The following is a 14932-nucleotide window of genomic DNA, read 5'->3' on the forward strand; positions in this document are numbered from 1 at the left end:
GATGATAAAAATTTTCTTTTTTAAATTGTATATTTCATAGTAGTAATGATGCGAAGCCTCGTTCATCCATGTAAAAATTCAATGTGGCTTACACGCGTATTTTTGGATGTTTAACGTTTGTCAAACATTGGATAATAGTGGCTAAATTTGTACGAGATAATGGAAGGGTCGGAACGAGCGATTATCGAGACATACTTTGGTAGTCAATTGATCTACTGAGTCCACGAAGTTCAGGGACACGTTAATGTAAATTGTTTATTATTCCTTCCCAACTTGTCGTACCGATCAAACCCTACCGAAACGACCAAATAAATTAAAACATACCCGAGCAGATTATAATTATATATACCAATTGACATTATTTTGTTTTATATCGCCAAAGTTGAAAAAAAAAGAACAGGGGTTTCGTGAAAAATCATCGCGACTAGAATTTCGCAGCAGCCCGTGTCAGGTGGATCGCCAAGTCATTAGCCTCATTGCAAAAGCAATAAGTAATAAAAGAAACATTAATTTGTGCGCGTTACGTGATTAAAATTAATAATACTTTTATTTTTTTTTTACATAAATACACCAATACCATATGGACATTACGCCATACCCTCGTAACGTATTGTATAATATCATGTTATAACATATGTGAACCCTGAAAAAAAAAAAAAAAAAAAAAAAAAAAAAAAACAACTATGCACGACGCTTCTAGCTAGCCAGACCGGATTGTCGAAAGTATAATTTGAGAAAAAAATGACCACCAAGGTTCAAAGGTCCCCCGAATGAACGACCGAAAACATCAAGTACACAATAGCGTCCTCGTACGTGTCCGATTTGCGCAATACCCAGCTCAACGCTCGTATATTCTATCCACGTCGGCCGCGACGATAAACCCATATAAATGTGCCCTCTCCCCCCCCCCGTATAACCCCCTACGCGCGATTCTTTTTACAAGGCGCCAAAGGAGTCGAAGGACCAGTTCTCTTGCACTTGAAAAAATGAAAATAAGATTGCCTTCGCGGAGCACGAGTCCTCGGGGCCCATCGCGTCTCAAGTTGACCACTGCTTCAATCGTGATCATCGAGTGATCATCATGTTTACGGTACAATTAACGTGGAAGGCGTAAGAAAAAAAAAAAAAAAAAAAAAAGGGGCCACGCCATCGATGCATCATCATACACGTGCTAGTGTATACGTATATATATATAAACGTGAGGGATGCGCTTGCAAGCTCTGGCCACTCGTGTGTCGTGTGGATGTTATTCTCGATAGCTCCGTCGTTTCGTGGCGCGCAGGCGTTTATTTTTCCCCGTGTGTACGGGAAAAGGGGCTCGCAAAAGGGACGATCACGTGCGAGCGGGGTTTGGCCAGCAGTCGGACGTTCGCGCGACCACGAGCTCGAGCGCGCGCCTCATTGTCCGCTGTTAATTGTTGCACCCGTGCACGTGTCGTTACGGTGCGATGGGGTTGTTTCCTAATAATCGCTTTGTCGAAACGACTGAGATATGTGTGTGTGTTTTTTGTTTTCGTTTTTAGTCACACGCGAGATGTAACTTGTGAACAAATAAAAAAAAAAAAAAAAAAAAAGTCATGATGACTCAGTAGCCATAGGGGCTGCAGAGGCAAGAGGTGGTGGTTATATCTCTGACTGACAAGCGGAGATATATATACGTATACAATAACGATATAATGCAGTTACTGTCGAACTTCATGGCGCGACAACTCAAGCGCGCTTCTTCCCTTAAAAAAGGTACTTTTCTTGTTTAAAAAATCTACCGGTTGCGTAAGTGTACTTACGCACGAACGATGGAAAAAAAAAAAAAAAAAAAAAAAAAAAAGGATTTGGTATTTTCCTTCGTAACACTGCAAAAACAGATAAGTGTGGGATGATACGTGCGGTGTATATCCGATAAATGACAACTTTTTCGTTTTCGTTCTTTCACACGCGCTTTTCATTGCTTATCTATCTGCGCTCGCTGTTGGGCACTTTTGCATCGGTGCTATCCTCAAGATTAGTATACAAGCGCGTGGGGGAAAAACCCCGCGATTGCCATTTTTTTTTTTTTTTTTTTTTTTTCAAGCTTTTTAATTTTTTCAAATTATCGGAAACTAAAAAAAGAAAAATCTGACGCAAGGGCAATCAAGGTAATAATTCCATCCCGCGAATAGCAGAGAAAACGCTTGTGTTTTTCCAGCTAATGGCCCAAACGTCTCAATCATCGTCACGAACAGGCCATCATCATCGTCTTCCACATTTTTTCGAACAAAACCAAAAAAATGTATTTTTCCTCGCATCGAGAAAGTACAGGAATTTACCCTCTATGCACGCGTCCGAATGCCATATATACGTCACGAGGAGAAAAAAAAAAGGCATTCCTTTCTTTGAAGTGTGCACACATGGAATAACACACATTTGCTCGTCCATCAGCGGCGCTTGCACGCGATATTTGCTTGCTTGCGTTGGCTGGGTAGCCCCGTACACCGCGGCAAACACAATCCACCTGCAGTAATAACCGGGAAACGAGAAAGTGTGCACTTTAACTTTTTTTTTTTTTTTTTTTTCCTCCCTCTATACGTCTGCCCGCGCACTCGATTTTTCGTTCATTTGTACATTCATGTGCGTGCACAACACGATGACGAGTTGTCTGTATCACCTGCATGCGCGAGCTGTTTCGGGAAGTTGGACAAAGTTACACACAGCCGGTAGGGTTCATATTCTACAGATCTCGAGTACTATCCTTTTTTGATCGGTATCACTATATCAACAGATGAAGCACCAGCAGAGGAACGGTGAGTTTCGCCAAAGTGCATCCATTCGTTAACGCGTGCGATTTGATGAAATTTTCGTGCCCGATCGCATATTAAGATATCGACATACCCAAAACGAATGCCCACTCGCGATAAATTTCATACCACACGCATGTGTATACCTACTACCTATATGCATATATATATGTATATGGATAAAAAAAGAGATTTATATACATATAGAGCGCCGCGACCGCGTTGATCGCTACCCCGCTGATAAGATTCGAATCTCTACCCAGGTATGCGGTGCACACGTTTTTGCTCGTCCGGTGTCTATTGTATATATACACAGAGCGACACATTTTTTCGCGCGTTATCAAATTACTTGTCTAATTTTTTTTTGTTTTTTTTTGTTTTTTTTTACGTCGACCGTCCATATAGATAATACCGAGATGGAAATCACATGGAGCCGTTATTATTTTGAAAAGAACAAAAGAGAAAACTGTGCGCCACGCTGAGAACAATAATAATCAAGGTACACACAACAGAGTCTCGCTGCAACGATATACACACGTCATATTTTATTCGAAGCGTCATTTTCGCGGGTACATTGCCAATCAATATATAAGTAGGCTGATGCGTCACACACAAGGCATATATACATATAGGTACCCTTTATACGTATATCGTAATTCAACGTTCGAGCACGTTACAATATATACGTATACGTATGTATATATAATTGAGGCCCCGCACTCTCTATATACACGAAACTCAAAGTCACGCGACTCGTATTTACCGCGTGTTTGCGCCCTCTATATATGTATATGCACGTGCATTATACATACAAACTGTACGTAAAAGGGGCCGCCGAAAATTTCTTATCTTTCCCTCTGTAACACATTGCCCACTCTTCGTTTTCGTCGCGAACTCAACCTCAACCCTATTACATTCATGTACCGCCACGAGTGATGGCCTACATTCGATGGCGAGCAATCGTTCCCCCCCCCTCACCCTCGGTTTTTCCACGGGAAACAAAAGTCAAAATTAATTTGTCCGCAGTGGCCCTTCGTATCGAGTGCGCGGTACTTATTGATACACGCCCTCGAATGGTATAAATAAACGGCCACTGCAAATGAATTCGAGAGAGAGAGAGAGCCCCGAAGTACTGCACACGTGTGCCAGGCACTTCCTCTTTATGTTACCCGTATTTACGTGTATACAATTTATACGAGTGTCCAAAAAGTCGGCAAGTCGGTTGTACCGATTTAGACCGAAACAAACGATTTTCCGGTTTGACAATGTTAAGTTTGTACGCGTACGCGATACATGTCCTTACACAAATATACACATTGTGTTATACCGAGGATGTCCACGAATTTTCTAGTCCGAGGACACACACGCTTGTACCGATCCGATTGCGACGCAGGCATGTTATATGTATAATAGTACATATAAGGAAGCAACCGATACACACACTCACGAAGGTCTCGTAGGACCTCCGCACTTTATTCGGTTCGGAGAATTAATTGTCTTGCTATGTTAGCACTTCCGTCGCATGTTGTGTAATACTTATGCATCGCACGTACCAAAGTCCGGTATACCTGCTGTGCAGACGTCGTCGTGTGCTCTGTTTCCGGTGCTCCGAGGGAATGCTCCTATATTGTTTCGGCTGATGACACACATAAAGTACACATGTATATTTATATACCTACGTCAAACTGATGGACTTTTCTCGCGTAGAAATCGCCGATCGATCGGTATGGATCGGACGAGACTTTCAGTTCGAAAAAGTAATTTTTTTTTTTTCTCCTCTCCATGCAGTGGCAAGCTTATTAGGATGTGTCCATGAGAGCTACACTGGATTAACATTACATCAATTGGTACCTTATGCATCAAAGGAGAATCCCATCCGCAGTACACGCTTACACGTCATGATGGAGATTTCGATCTTTTACACTACCTATAATTATAATATTACGCAGGGCAGGAGAGAAAAAAAAAACAAAAAAACAAACATCGCTCTGTAGCGTCATTATATACTTTTTTCCTCGAATGTAATAATTTGAATGAGGTAAAAAAGAAAAAAGGTCATATCCTTGCAACATTTGTATGTTCCGGACAGGTAAGCGCGAGGGCAGCGGGTCCAACAACAGTCCGGTCGGCGCGGACTACCTTGGCTCGTCGGACACGGCGGCAGCTATCCGATCGTTGGCTGCCGATCTTCCCGCGCAGTGCATCCTACCGACAACGGCCAAGATGACGCCCGACGACCCAGCCGACGAGGAATTTGTCTTTGGTGCCGCGCAAAAGACACTGGTACGTATTATAATTATATACCTATACACGCGATATATGTATTTACAATTGTACGGGTGTACGGAAAAATCGTCGTTTGCTCGCGATCGGTGTAGGATTCCGATTGTAGATAATTCGTAGGAGGAGGTTTAAGTTTTTTTTTCCTCCCTCGATCGATTGCTCCCGATTTGCACGTGGTAAAGAAAAAGAAGATGAGTCACCGCGATGATTTTTACATTATTTTTATAGACATATAGCATCACCGGTATATCTTTACGATTGAGCGCGATTACGAAAACTGGAAAATCGAGTGATAACGATTGTGTTTCGGCTCGTGCAGGGTGCATGTCGCCTCCTTTTCCCAGTTATTTCCCGTTGGCGATGTGTTTGCACGGCCCCCCCCTAATAGTCTCGAAATTCTTTTTTCCTCGTCACCGAGCAAAATGATACAAAATAGATATTCAATTAAATTAGCCCAAGTTTGGCATTCTTACTTCAAACTAGCGAAACAAATCGTTCTCCGGTTTTCTGCCGATCTATCCAAATGTGCAGACCGGCACGTCCAAGACTTTTGTACATATCAATCGTGACGTAATTTTTATCTCTCCGACTCGCGGGGGAGGAGAAACTGATTTCGGATTCCCGAGGACTTGATCGAGTGTTCTCTCTTTCTCTCGCGTGTATTATACATACATCATCAGCAGGCTCTAACGAAACGGGGGTTACCGGCTCGCGCTCACGCAAAGTTGCGTGCGTCCGCGTCCTACATCTTTGTCTTGCATTTATTCTCGAGTCCTTTAACGTGCATACGTATACATATATACTATATAGTTGTGTTGTGTGTATTTATACCACCTAAAACTGGACACTCGCGGCCTCACATTTGTACAAATGTATGACGATACATCGTAAGCACATAAAACATTTTGGTGTACCTATACGTTATACATATTTTATACACGAGTCGTACATACATGCATTTATATACAACATGCCCACATTGTATTATAATTGGTACGCGTTAATAAATATACGCATGTGATTTGTACTACACAAGTTCTATTGAAAATGTCACCCCCCCGCGTATTGATCCTCCTGCCGATCTCGATTCGTACACGTATACAAAAACCAATACCAAACAAGAGATATTATTATAATTTATGGTTTACCGATCTTGGTTTGAAAAAAATCGGTTAGCGCAAGTAAGTACACCCATAGGTACATAATATGATGTTATATGTGTGAAAATCGTGCGCAGCGCAACGCCGAAGCCCTGCGCGGTGCCCTGCTGCTCGGCCTGATCGTCACCTGCGGCTGGTTCATCGGGTTGACGGGCTTTTCCCCGGCGTGGCTGGTGCTGTTGCTCTTTTTGGCCGGCACGGTGACCAAGACGCGGATCACGAGGCTCCTGCAGCACGTGCTCCAGCAGGAGTTGGCGAGACTGCGCAGGCGACGCGCTCTCTACAAGGACGAGACCGCCGAGTGGCTCAGTTTGTTGATCAACAAGTGGTATATGGGTCGCCGTTGACTTTTTTTTACTCTTTCTTTCTCTTTTTTTTCAACCTTTGCCTCTCGGGGGGTTTTCAGGTGGAGGTTCAGCGCGGCCAGCTTGTTTTCCCTGGCGAAGGAACGACTGGAGCCTCTGCTGAACGACGCCAAGCCGGCTATATTGGGTAAAGCTGGCATATTATCTTCTTTTTTTTTTGTTTTGTTTCGCCATCAACACAAATGCACACGGAATGAAATGTTTTGCTTCGGAAATAAAAGCGTTTGTTGGCGCGCGATCGCTCAATGCATCCGTCATTCGACAATCGGCAAGGGCATCGTGTATATGTATACACCTCGGCTGATAAAACAATATAATATATTATACACTGCCCCCACATTGTGTATACCTAAGTTATTTATTCAAGATATATCGGTCTCGGACAGTTTGAGCGCGCAGATAAATTTTAAGCGAAAAGAAGAAAAACAATGTTGCCCCCCCCCCCTCCCCATTAGCTCGTTCTCCCCGCACAATACTCGTCGCGCCAATTACCGGCACACGCCAATGATGCAAAAAGGGGGTATTGGTTGGGGTGAACCTGAAGCAACATTTGTATATAGTCTCTCTCTGAACATTGGTTTGACCACTATAAAATATGATGATGATGATTCAGGGTCTCTCGAGCTGAGGGAGCTAACGTTGGGGGAACAGACGCCCTGCGTGACGAGGATACGCACCCTCGAGTACAACGGTGACGAGGACTCGAGTTTGTCGGCCGGTGGTGGTAGGCCCCAGCACTCGACGAGGCTCTGCATCGAGGCCGACCTAAACCTCGACTGCGAGCAGTTTCGCATGCTCATCGCCACTCGGCTCTTCGGCAAAGGGTGAGTCGACCTACTCCATACCACACAAAATATATATATAGAGTCAGTATATATGTATCCTTGGCAATCCCTGGGGCGGAAAGCAGTATGGGCATGGACATCGACTTGGCCGTGGAAAAGCTGTCGGTGTCGGGGACGATCCTCGCCTCGGTGACCCTGGACACGAGCGCGCCCTTCCCTCACGCCAGCCAACTGAGCTTGAGTTTCGTCGAGAAGCCGGACGTTTGGTTCAGCGTGCGCCTCCTGCGCTCCGTCCAGATGATGGAGGTGCCGTTGCTCAAAACTTGGATACACGCCGTCGTTTCGGACGCCTTGGCCAGCTGGCTGGTCGATCCCGGCCACTTTGAGTTCGACCTTCGCGCCACCGAGCGCCCCGGCCCGGGTTTCGATTGTCTCCCCGTGACCACGCCCCAGGCCGTTCTCACCGTCACCCTCGGCCAATCGGCCCCGCCAGGTAGAATACACACTTTATCCGTGGCGCATCCAAGATATTATAGGTATAGTTAATATAATAAAACACGGGGACGCAAAATTACCAGGTAACAGTACGGCGGGCGACGAGGTGCGTTGGTTGGTGGTGACCGTAGGTGAGCAGCGACGCGTCACCTCCCAATTGAGTCCAACCTGGAGCGAGGACGCGTCGTTCCTGGTGGGGGGCCTCGAGAACGAGCGCATCGTCATCAAGCTCAAGGCCAAGAGGCTCGTCAGTACCATCACCTTGGCTCAGTACGAGCTCGCCCTCGGCGTCTACAACTGGGACAACTCGCAGCTGTGAGTTTTTTCTTTTTATTCGCGACAACAACAGGGGTGAGGGAGTTTTATTTTTACTCGTCTCGCTAGGTTTTTGCGTTATACTTTCGCTTGGCTGCTGGGGTATATATACACAAGGTTTCCTTTTTCAATATATTAAGGTTTAAAAAGGAATAAAAAACGCGTGCAAACGATCGAAATACGGTTTATGATTTTAGGGGTTCCCCTTCCGCGTCTCTTGATTTTTGATGTATGATAATGTGTAAATTTTGAAAACCTTGCAGTGTGGAAACGGTGCTCCAGCAAAAGAAGCCCTCGAGGAGCAGCACCAGCATACCGAGCATCAGCGCCAAGCTCGAGTACGTGCCACTACCGACTCTCGAACCGGACGCCGTCCAGCCCAGCGTGCCCGACCCTTTAGAATCGCACACGGCTGGTATGCCTACGAAATATAGGCTCTAGCTCTTTTTTTTTTTCACTCGCTGGTATTTTTTTTATTTTATTTTTTTTGTTACTTGCAGGAGTACTCGTGGTGTACATACACTCGGCCGATAATCTCAACACCGACAACGCCCAGTGCAACCCGTACTGTCTTCTCTTCAATAATCGTAAAAAGGTGAGTATCCGAACGATTCGTTGATTGAACCATCAGTACAGGTGTATACTCTGCAAGACCCAACTGTTGGAAAAAAAAAAAAAATAATGTGTATACATGTCGTTTCAGGTGAAAACGACTCACTACATTCGCGAAACGATTTCCCCGCGCTGGGAGTCGAGGGCCGAGTTTCTCGTGCAAGATTACACCCAGGTGTCCCTGAGCTTCGTCATATATTCGTGGAACATCTCGAAAATGTCGGACACCGACATGCTCGGCCTCGCAATGTTATCTCTGTCCCCCGTAAGTACAAATGCGAGTCTCGTCGGGGGTGTCCTTTGGAAAACGAGCACGATCCGTCTATACAGATGTAGTAGTAATGCTCGAATTGTCACACACGTAATATGTTTTTATATAAATAAAACTCGACTCGGATTTTATCGCTATTCAGGAAACAAAGTGGATAGTTCGCAAGGAATTGACGCTAAGCGGATCTAACGGCATGTCGACGATGACGGTGTCGGTGCTGTTTCACCCGGTGCGGAGTGTCCAGCAAATGACGACCAGCCGAAAAAACAGCGACAACCAAGTAGTCATCGAGGACGAGCCCAAGAGCAAGAGGAACAGCTTACCTTGGATGCAGCAGGCAGTTAGTATCGTTCAACGCTAATCGCGTAGGAAAAAAAAGGACAAGAAGAAAAAAAATAAGAACAACAATTAGTCTTTTCCAATGTTGCAGAAAATGCTGTTGACGCACCGAGAGGCCGATGCAACGTCGGACGTATCGAGTCTTCTGTCGACGGGAAGCGGACTCATGGAGGTGACGCTGTTGCGCGCCAAGGATCTCGTCTCCAAGGATCTCAATGGTTTCAGCGATCCCTTTTGCGAGTTAAGGCTCAACAATGAAACCAAATACAAGAGCAGCGTCAAGAAGAAGACCCTCAATCCGTGCTGGGACGAGAGTTCCATTATGGGCTTGCCCCGGTCCGGCGAAACGTTGGACGTTGTGAGTAGACAACTCGCAGGGCGAACCTTCAAAGAACCATCCTCGATAAATCTACTTTTTTTTTCGCAGGTTTTGTGGGACCACGATACTTTCGGTATGAAAGACTACCTTGGCAAAGTATCACTGACCCTCGAGGAAATCCGCAGACTGTCGAGTACGGACCAGCCGTACTGGTTCACTCTGCGGGGCACGAAATCCGGATCCATCGAGCTCAAGGTCAAGGTTTTGTCCGAGGAATGCGAGGTGAGCGTATTATACACACGCACGCGCCTGACCCCCCCTACTATCGAACACCATCAATAGAATCACCCCCTTGGTTTTCTCCCCAAGACTCAAAGTACTTACGCGACAAGTACCATAAGCGAGGCCTCGACCAGACCCAGTGACATCCAGGACGTACAACCAACGGCGCCCGTGACGAGCGGCATCCTACGTCGGCCGTCGATGGAGAAGTCGAGAATGAAATTGCACCTCGAGCCCGTTATACCACCCCCGCCGCCTCCCAGAACCGTCACTCTGATCAAGGCGCCAATTGTACCGCCGAACCCTAACTCTGCCCAATCGTCGCCCAAGAATTTTCGAAACGCCAACAACACCGGTAACACGTGGACAACCACCACGCATGAGGCCGGTGCGCGTTCACTTGACCCTTTTTTATTTTCGTAGGTAAAATTCTTTCGAAAGCCAAAGAAATCATCGAGGAGTGCAGCGAGACGACGACAAACAATCACTGGAGTCCCAAGAAAAACGGCGAACAGCAGGTCGATTGCGCGGACGAGACCGACGATTCGAAGCTGAAACTGGCCTCGAGCCAGCACAGTCTGTCCAACAGTCCTGATCCGAGTTTTGGCAAAAAGACCCCGCAGTACAACAGTTTCCGGTTGATGAAACAAAAGGTGGCCATACTTTGACGGTTGACTAATGAAATCGACATGAATTTTACAAAATTATCCCCATATACCTACATGTGATGATGTGTGTGTACAAAGATGAAGCGTGGCCTGAAGCTACGGAGGTTCAAGTCCGAGGTGAACATCGAGGAAAAAGCCGAGTCCAACAAAGGCGTGAACCTCAGTCTGGAGCCGCGGCGGACAGGTGAAACCGACGCCATGGAACTTTTGCAAAACTCTGGACTATCGCACGCAGTCTCGCAGCCGGATATGCTTGCTAGAATCCGACAGGGTAGTCCTAAATTGAGGTTTCGGTCTAACGGTATATAAGCGCCTTTTTTTCCATCGTTCATTTTGGAATTTGTTTTTTTCTTTTTAAATCACTTACAATCTTGTGCATACAGAATTGAAGGTCGTGAACGGGGTGCGAGAAAAGTACTCGGGGGTTGAAGGCAGGGTTCTCCAAGCTCAGGGTCTTCACGTAGCGCACATAGCTCAGTTGTTTTGTCGCGTGAAGTTTCAAAAGTACGTTTCCCTTGTAATTTATTGAAAAAATGTAATTTCTGCTCTTTGTCGCTAACCAAATGTTGATTTGATATTTTTTTCTTTTTTTTTTTTTCCAAGTTGTACGAGTCCGGAAAAAATGACAACATCGTTGACCGGTGGCAAAACAATCGCCAAGTCTCGACTACTACCCGCAATGCCGAATCCACAGTTCTGTATAGATTTTCAGCTCGACTACGACTCTGTGCCTAGACAAGCCACACTAGTCTTTGAAATTCGAAGTGCTAGCAAGGAATTGCTCGCCAGTCGTAGAATAACGCTGCACGAGTTGCTGGGTAACCGTTTTTTTCCCTTTTTACCTTTTTCCATGGTATATACAAGTTATTGTTGATTGATCAAGGTTAGATGGATTTTTCTTTATTTTTTGTAGGTGCTTCCTCAGCTACGAACGAAGTGCGTACATGGCTTGCCTTGAACAACGGAGCCTCCCTCGAAATTCAAATCGCGCACGGTCGAGAAATCAAGCGATCGACGAAGAAGCTTTTTCGCTCGTGGTCTGTTAAAAGTATAGGAAAACTCTGAAATAAATACTCTTTTTTTTTTTCTTCTTTACAAACGAAGCTTTACGTAAACAAGCCTTTTGCCATGCATCGGAACGCTAAATTGTAAAACACGATCACTTGAATCCAAAAAGAAGATCTTGATCATCACTGTCTGGCTTTGCAGAAAACGAAAAGGCTTGCAAAAATATTACTTTTACAGTACTTACAGCAGTTTTAGGAATATTATTTATATTTAGATTCAAATAATACCCACATTCCGCGAACACTAAAGTTGTAACCCCCTTCTCATGTGAATTGTGATTTATAATTGTAGAAATAAAGTGTTGCAATTAGATTAGAATAGCGATATTTCATATTTTTCTACTTCAGTATATTTAAAAGTAGTACAAATATTTAGCATTAGTGCTGCGAGAAATATTATTTATTTCGAAATAAGGTATGGCAATTTTTTGTAAGATATATTTATACATATATATTTAAATATAAATATATGTACATGTAGAATTAAAATGTGACCTATTATAAATATTATGATCCTGATTGGAAAATGTACAAATCGCTATAAATGGCAAATAAAATTTCTTTAATAAAAATATTTTGAAAATATTGTAGTCAAGCAAGGTATTACATGCTTATCAATTTGGAGAGATGAGGAAACGTTGTAGATTTTTATTTATTGTATGTACTTATACTACAGACGTCCATTCGAATCCCACACGTGACTGCCTGATTTTCTTGCTTATTTTTAGCAATAATACGATCATAAATTTGTAAAACTTATTCACTTTATATGAAAACAGAAAATAAAAAATGAATTTCAATTATAAAAAACTTGAATGATGCTGTAGGAAACTTCCCAAATTCCAGTAAATAAATTGTTTACTCCAATGTGATTTTTTTTTTTTTTTTTTTTTTTTTTTTTTTTTTGTGAAAATCAAGCCAGAGAGTAAGTATTTTTATAAAAAGTTAAGATACTTTAAAGGAAAGAAAGCTTATAAATAAAAACAATTGTATTAAATCTTGAAGCGCAAAAAATTTTTATTTAAATGTATAAATAATAAATCTAGTACATTAAATATTACTAAGATTTTTGTAATATTGAAATAATTAAACAACAATTAGGTGAAAATTGTACTGCATTTTAAATATAATAACTAGTAGGTACAGTTGTATAGTTTTAAAGATCAGTAAATTTTAATATGAAGCAAGATATAATTAAAAACTCTGAGACATTGTGTAACTCATTAATGTGTTCAGTTAAGTATCACATATTTTTAAGAACTAGATAACTATTTTTATAAAATTTCAACTAATATGTGTGTTTTAACATAATGACGAACAGCAGATAACAATTTTTTACAAGCAATATAGATTTTTTTTTCTTATCTTACAAATACATTTTTTTTTTCTTAACAAAAGTGTATATTTTTTTTACTTTTTATGAAAAAGATATATTTAAATACAAATATTAATTAATACTTCAAATCATCATTTATTTAAAAAATGTAGTCCTTTAAGGCCAATAATTGTATATTAGTCAATTTTTGTTTAAAGTATTTGAAAGTATGTACACGTTAAATAAACTGTTAGAAAATTTTTCCCAAGTTGGCAGTTGCAATAGGTGCGTACAAAATTATTATATAGAAAAAATTTATTTCATTGTTCTGATTTTATACGTACATTAAAAGATTGATATTTGTGTGATGTAAATATGATTTTATTTCACGTTTATAGAAAATTAAAGAAATTATTAACTATATAATTACATAAAAATACCATAAATAATCTTAAGAAATTCAATTAAAAAATAAAAAGTTTATAGCTCTTTTAAAAATCTTAGTAAGAAAAGATGACATTTTTTCAAATCATTTATTTTTGCAAAATAGCTATTATGTGATAACTCGTGTCAGACTTACTTGTTCGTGAAAATTTGATTGCAATAAAAAACTCGAGAAATTCAATTGCTGATTACGTCAAGTTCCTGGATTTAAAACTTCTAGAAATAATTTGTAGCAAATCTGGTAGAATTTTGTTTGACTTAACTGACTTGCCACTGAAAGTATTTACAAGTTATTGCATGTACAATGTTAGAAAAACTTTTCAATAAGAAAAGACAACCTTCAATCCAGCTTGGCCACTGGTATTTCCAGCTTCGTTCAATCTCTTGTCTCTTTCCTTGACAAACTTTTGTTGTCGCTTGACAGCATCAACATTGCCTATGCCTCTCTTTTCTTGAGCTGCCATACGTTTTTCTGCAGCCTCTACTTGTTGTTGTCTAACTGTATCCTAAAAAGTGAAACAATCCAATGCTTACTTTTCGTCTTTCGTATTCAATGTTTTGGAAAAGCACTTGTAAAAAAAAAAAAAAAAAAAAAGATAACCCCTACACGGAAATAAGACAACATACCCGATCAGGCGTTATGTCTTCATACGATGAACCTTTGCAACAATCCAGGCAGTTTCCCATTTTAATTGATGACAATATTTGCCACGTTAGATGCAAATACAATTAAAACTTTGACGGTAATAAAACACCATTCAATAACACACCATTATTCTTAGGTGTGCGTTGTATCTTTCTACACAATACATATTGAATTGGCAACTTTTAACAATTCACTAGAACGTATTTGTCCAATATAATTACCACTACATTGAAAAATATCTTCACAATGCGTCCGTACACGCAGTCAAACGTTTTGCTTGATGATTCATGCTATAAATCATAAACAACCTACATAGACATAGTAATACTCTCTATTTCTGTATACAAAACGTCCCCCCTCCCATTCTCCCAAAGTCAAGCGCAGATTCGCCGTGTCGGTGGCTGTGGTGACAACAAATGATACTTTTTAAACTTTAAATTTAAGTTAAAAGTAATAATGGTTTGCAGCCACATCACAGGTGACAAGTTGGTTCTCGTTGGCGGTTTTAACTTTTGTGTAGATTATTATAGTAGAGAAATGAGATATTTATTATTAACATTATTATTATTATTATTATTATTATTATTATTATTATTCGTCGGCAATGCGTAGCGTTTTATTTAGTAAAGGTCGGGACTTGAACTTCCCCGTGAGCTTGTCCTCCAGAGGACCCTGAGGCAGAGCCGTATACCTGTTACCTGTTCGGGTAACGGTATAAAATTCTTTTCTAAACTTTTCGCTCCAAATCACACGAATGCTTATACATTTTATTAATCATCAAATGCTGTCATATTG

General features: G+C 41.8%; 2 protein-coding genes across 5 annotated transcripts; one reads left to right on the forward strand and one right to left on the reverse strand.

Annotated features, from left to right (window-relative positions):
* Positions 1–1676: 1676 nt before the first annotated feature.
* On the forward strand, positions 1677–12185 carry LOC106641296 (uncharacterized). 4 transcript variants are annotated; one of them, XM_089589370.1, is made up of 19 exons: positions 1677–1737; positions 4861–5068; positions 6288–6542; positions 6621–6706; positions 7193–7403; positions 7490–7857; positions 7943–8174; positions 8438–8589; positions 8675–8769; positions 8878–9051; positions 9200–9397; positions 9488–9754; positions 9824–9997; positions 10085–10352; positions 10421–10650; positions 10744–10966; positions 11037–11169; positions 11269–11483; positions 11579–12185. In XM_089589370.1, exons 1-19 carry the CDS (start codon positions 1677–1679, stop codon positions 11728–11730), a joined length of 3702 nt encoding a protein of 1233 aa, XP_089445496.1. In that variant the 3' UTR covers positions 11731–12185. The 4 variants fall into 4 exon arrangements, with proteins under 4 accessions (XP_089445496.1, XP_089445497.1, XP_089445495.1 ...); XM_089589371.1 differs by having other exon boundaries at positions 4861–5054; positions 6292–6542; positions 8438–8602; ... (1 more) ...; positions 10439–10650; positions 11049–11169; XM_089589369.1 differs by having other exon boundaries at positions 4861–5054; positions 6292–6542; positions 11049–11169.
* A 556-nt stretch (positions 12186–12741) lies between these two features.
* Svip (small VCP interacting protein) lies at positions 12742–14402 on the reverse strand. The gene is made up of 3 exons (XM_014355412.3): positions 14119–14402; positions 13830–13997; positions 12742–13764 (listed from the first exon to the last, which is right to left on the reverse strand). The coding sequence occupies exons 1-3, from the start codon at positions 14176–14178 to the stop codon at positions 13750–13752; spliced, it is 243 nt and encodes an 80-aa protein (XP_014210898.2). The 5' UTR covers positions 14179–14402; the 3' UTR covers positions 12742–13749.
* Between the last annotated feature and the right edge of the window lie 530 nt (positions 14403–14932).

Source organism: Copidosoma floridanum, unplaced genomic scaffold, assembly GCF_036245765.1.
Source record: "Copidosoma floridanum isolate Cflo_tuat_1 unplaced genomic scaffold, Cflo_Japanese_pri ptg000009l, whole genome shotgun sequence".
NCBI classification, from domain to species: domain Eukaryota; kingdom Metazoa; phylum Arthropoda; class Insecta; order Hymenoptera; family Encyrtidae; genus Copidosoma; species Copidosoma floridanum.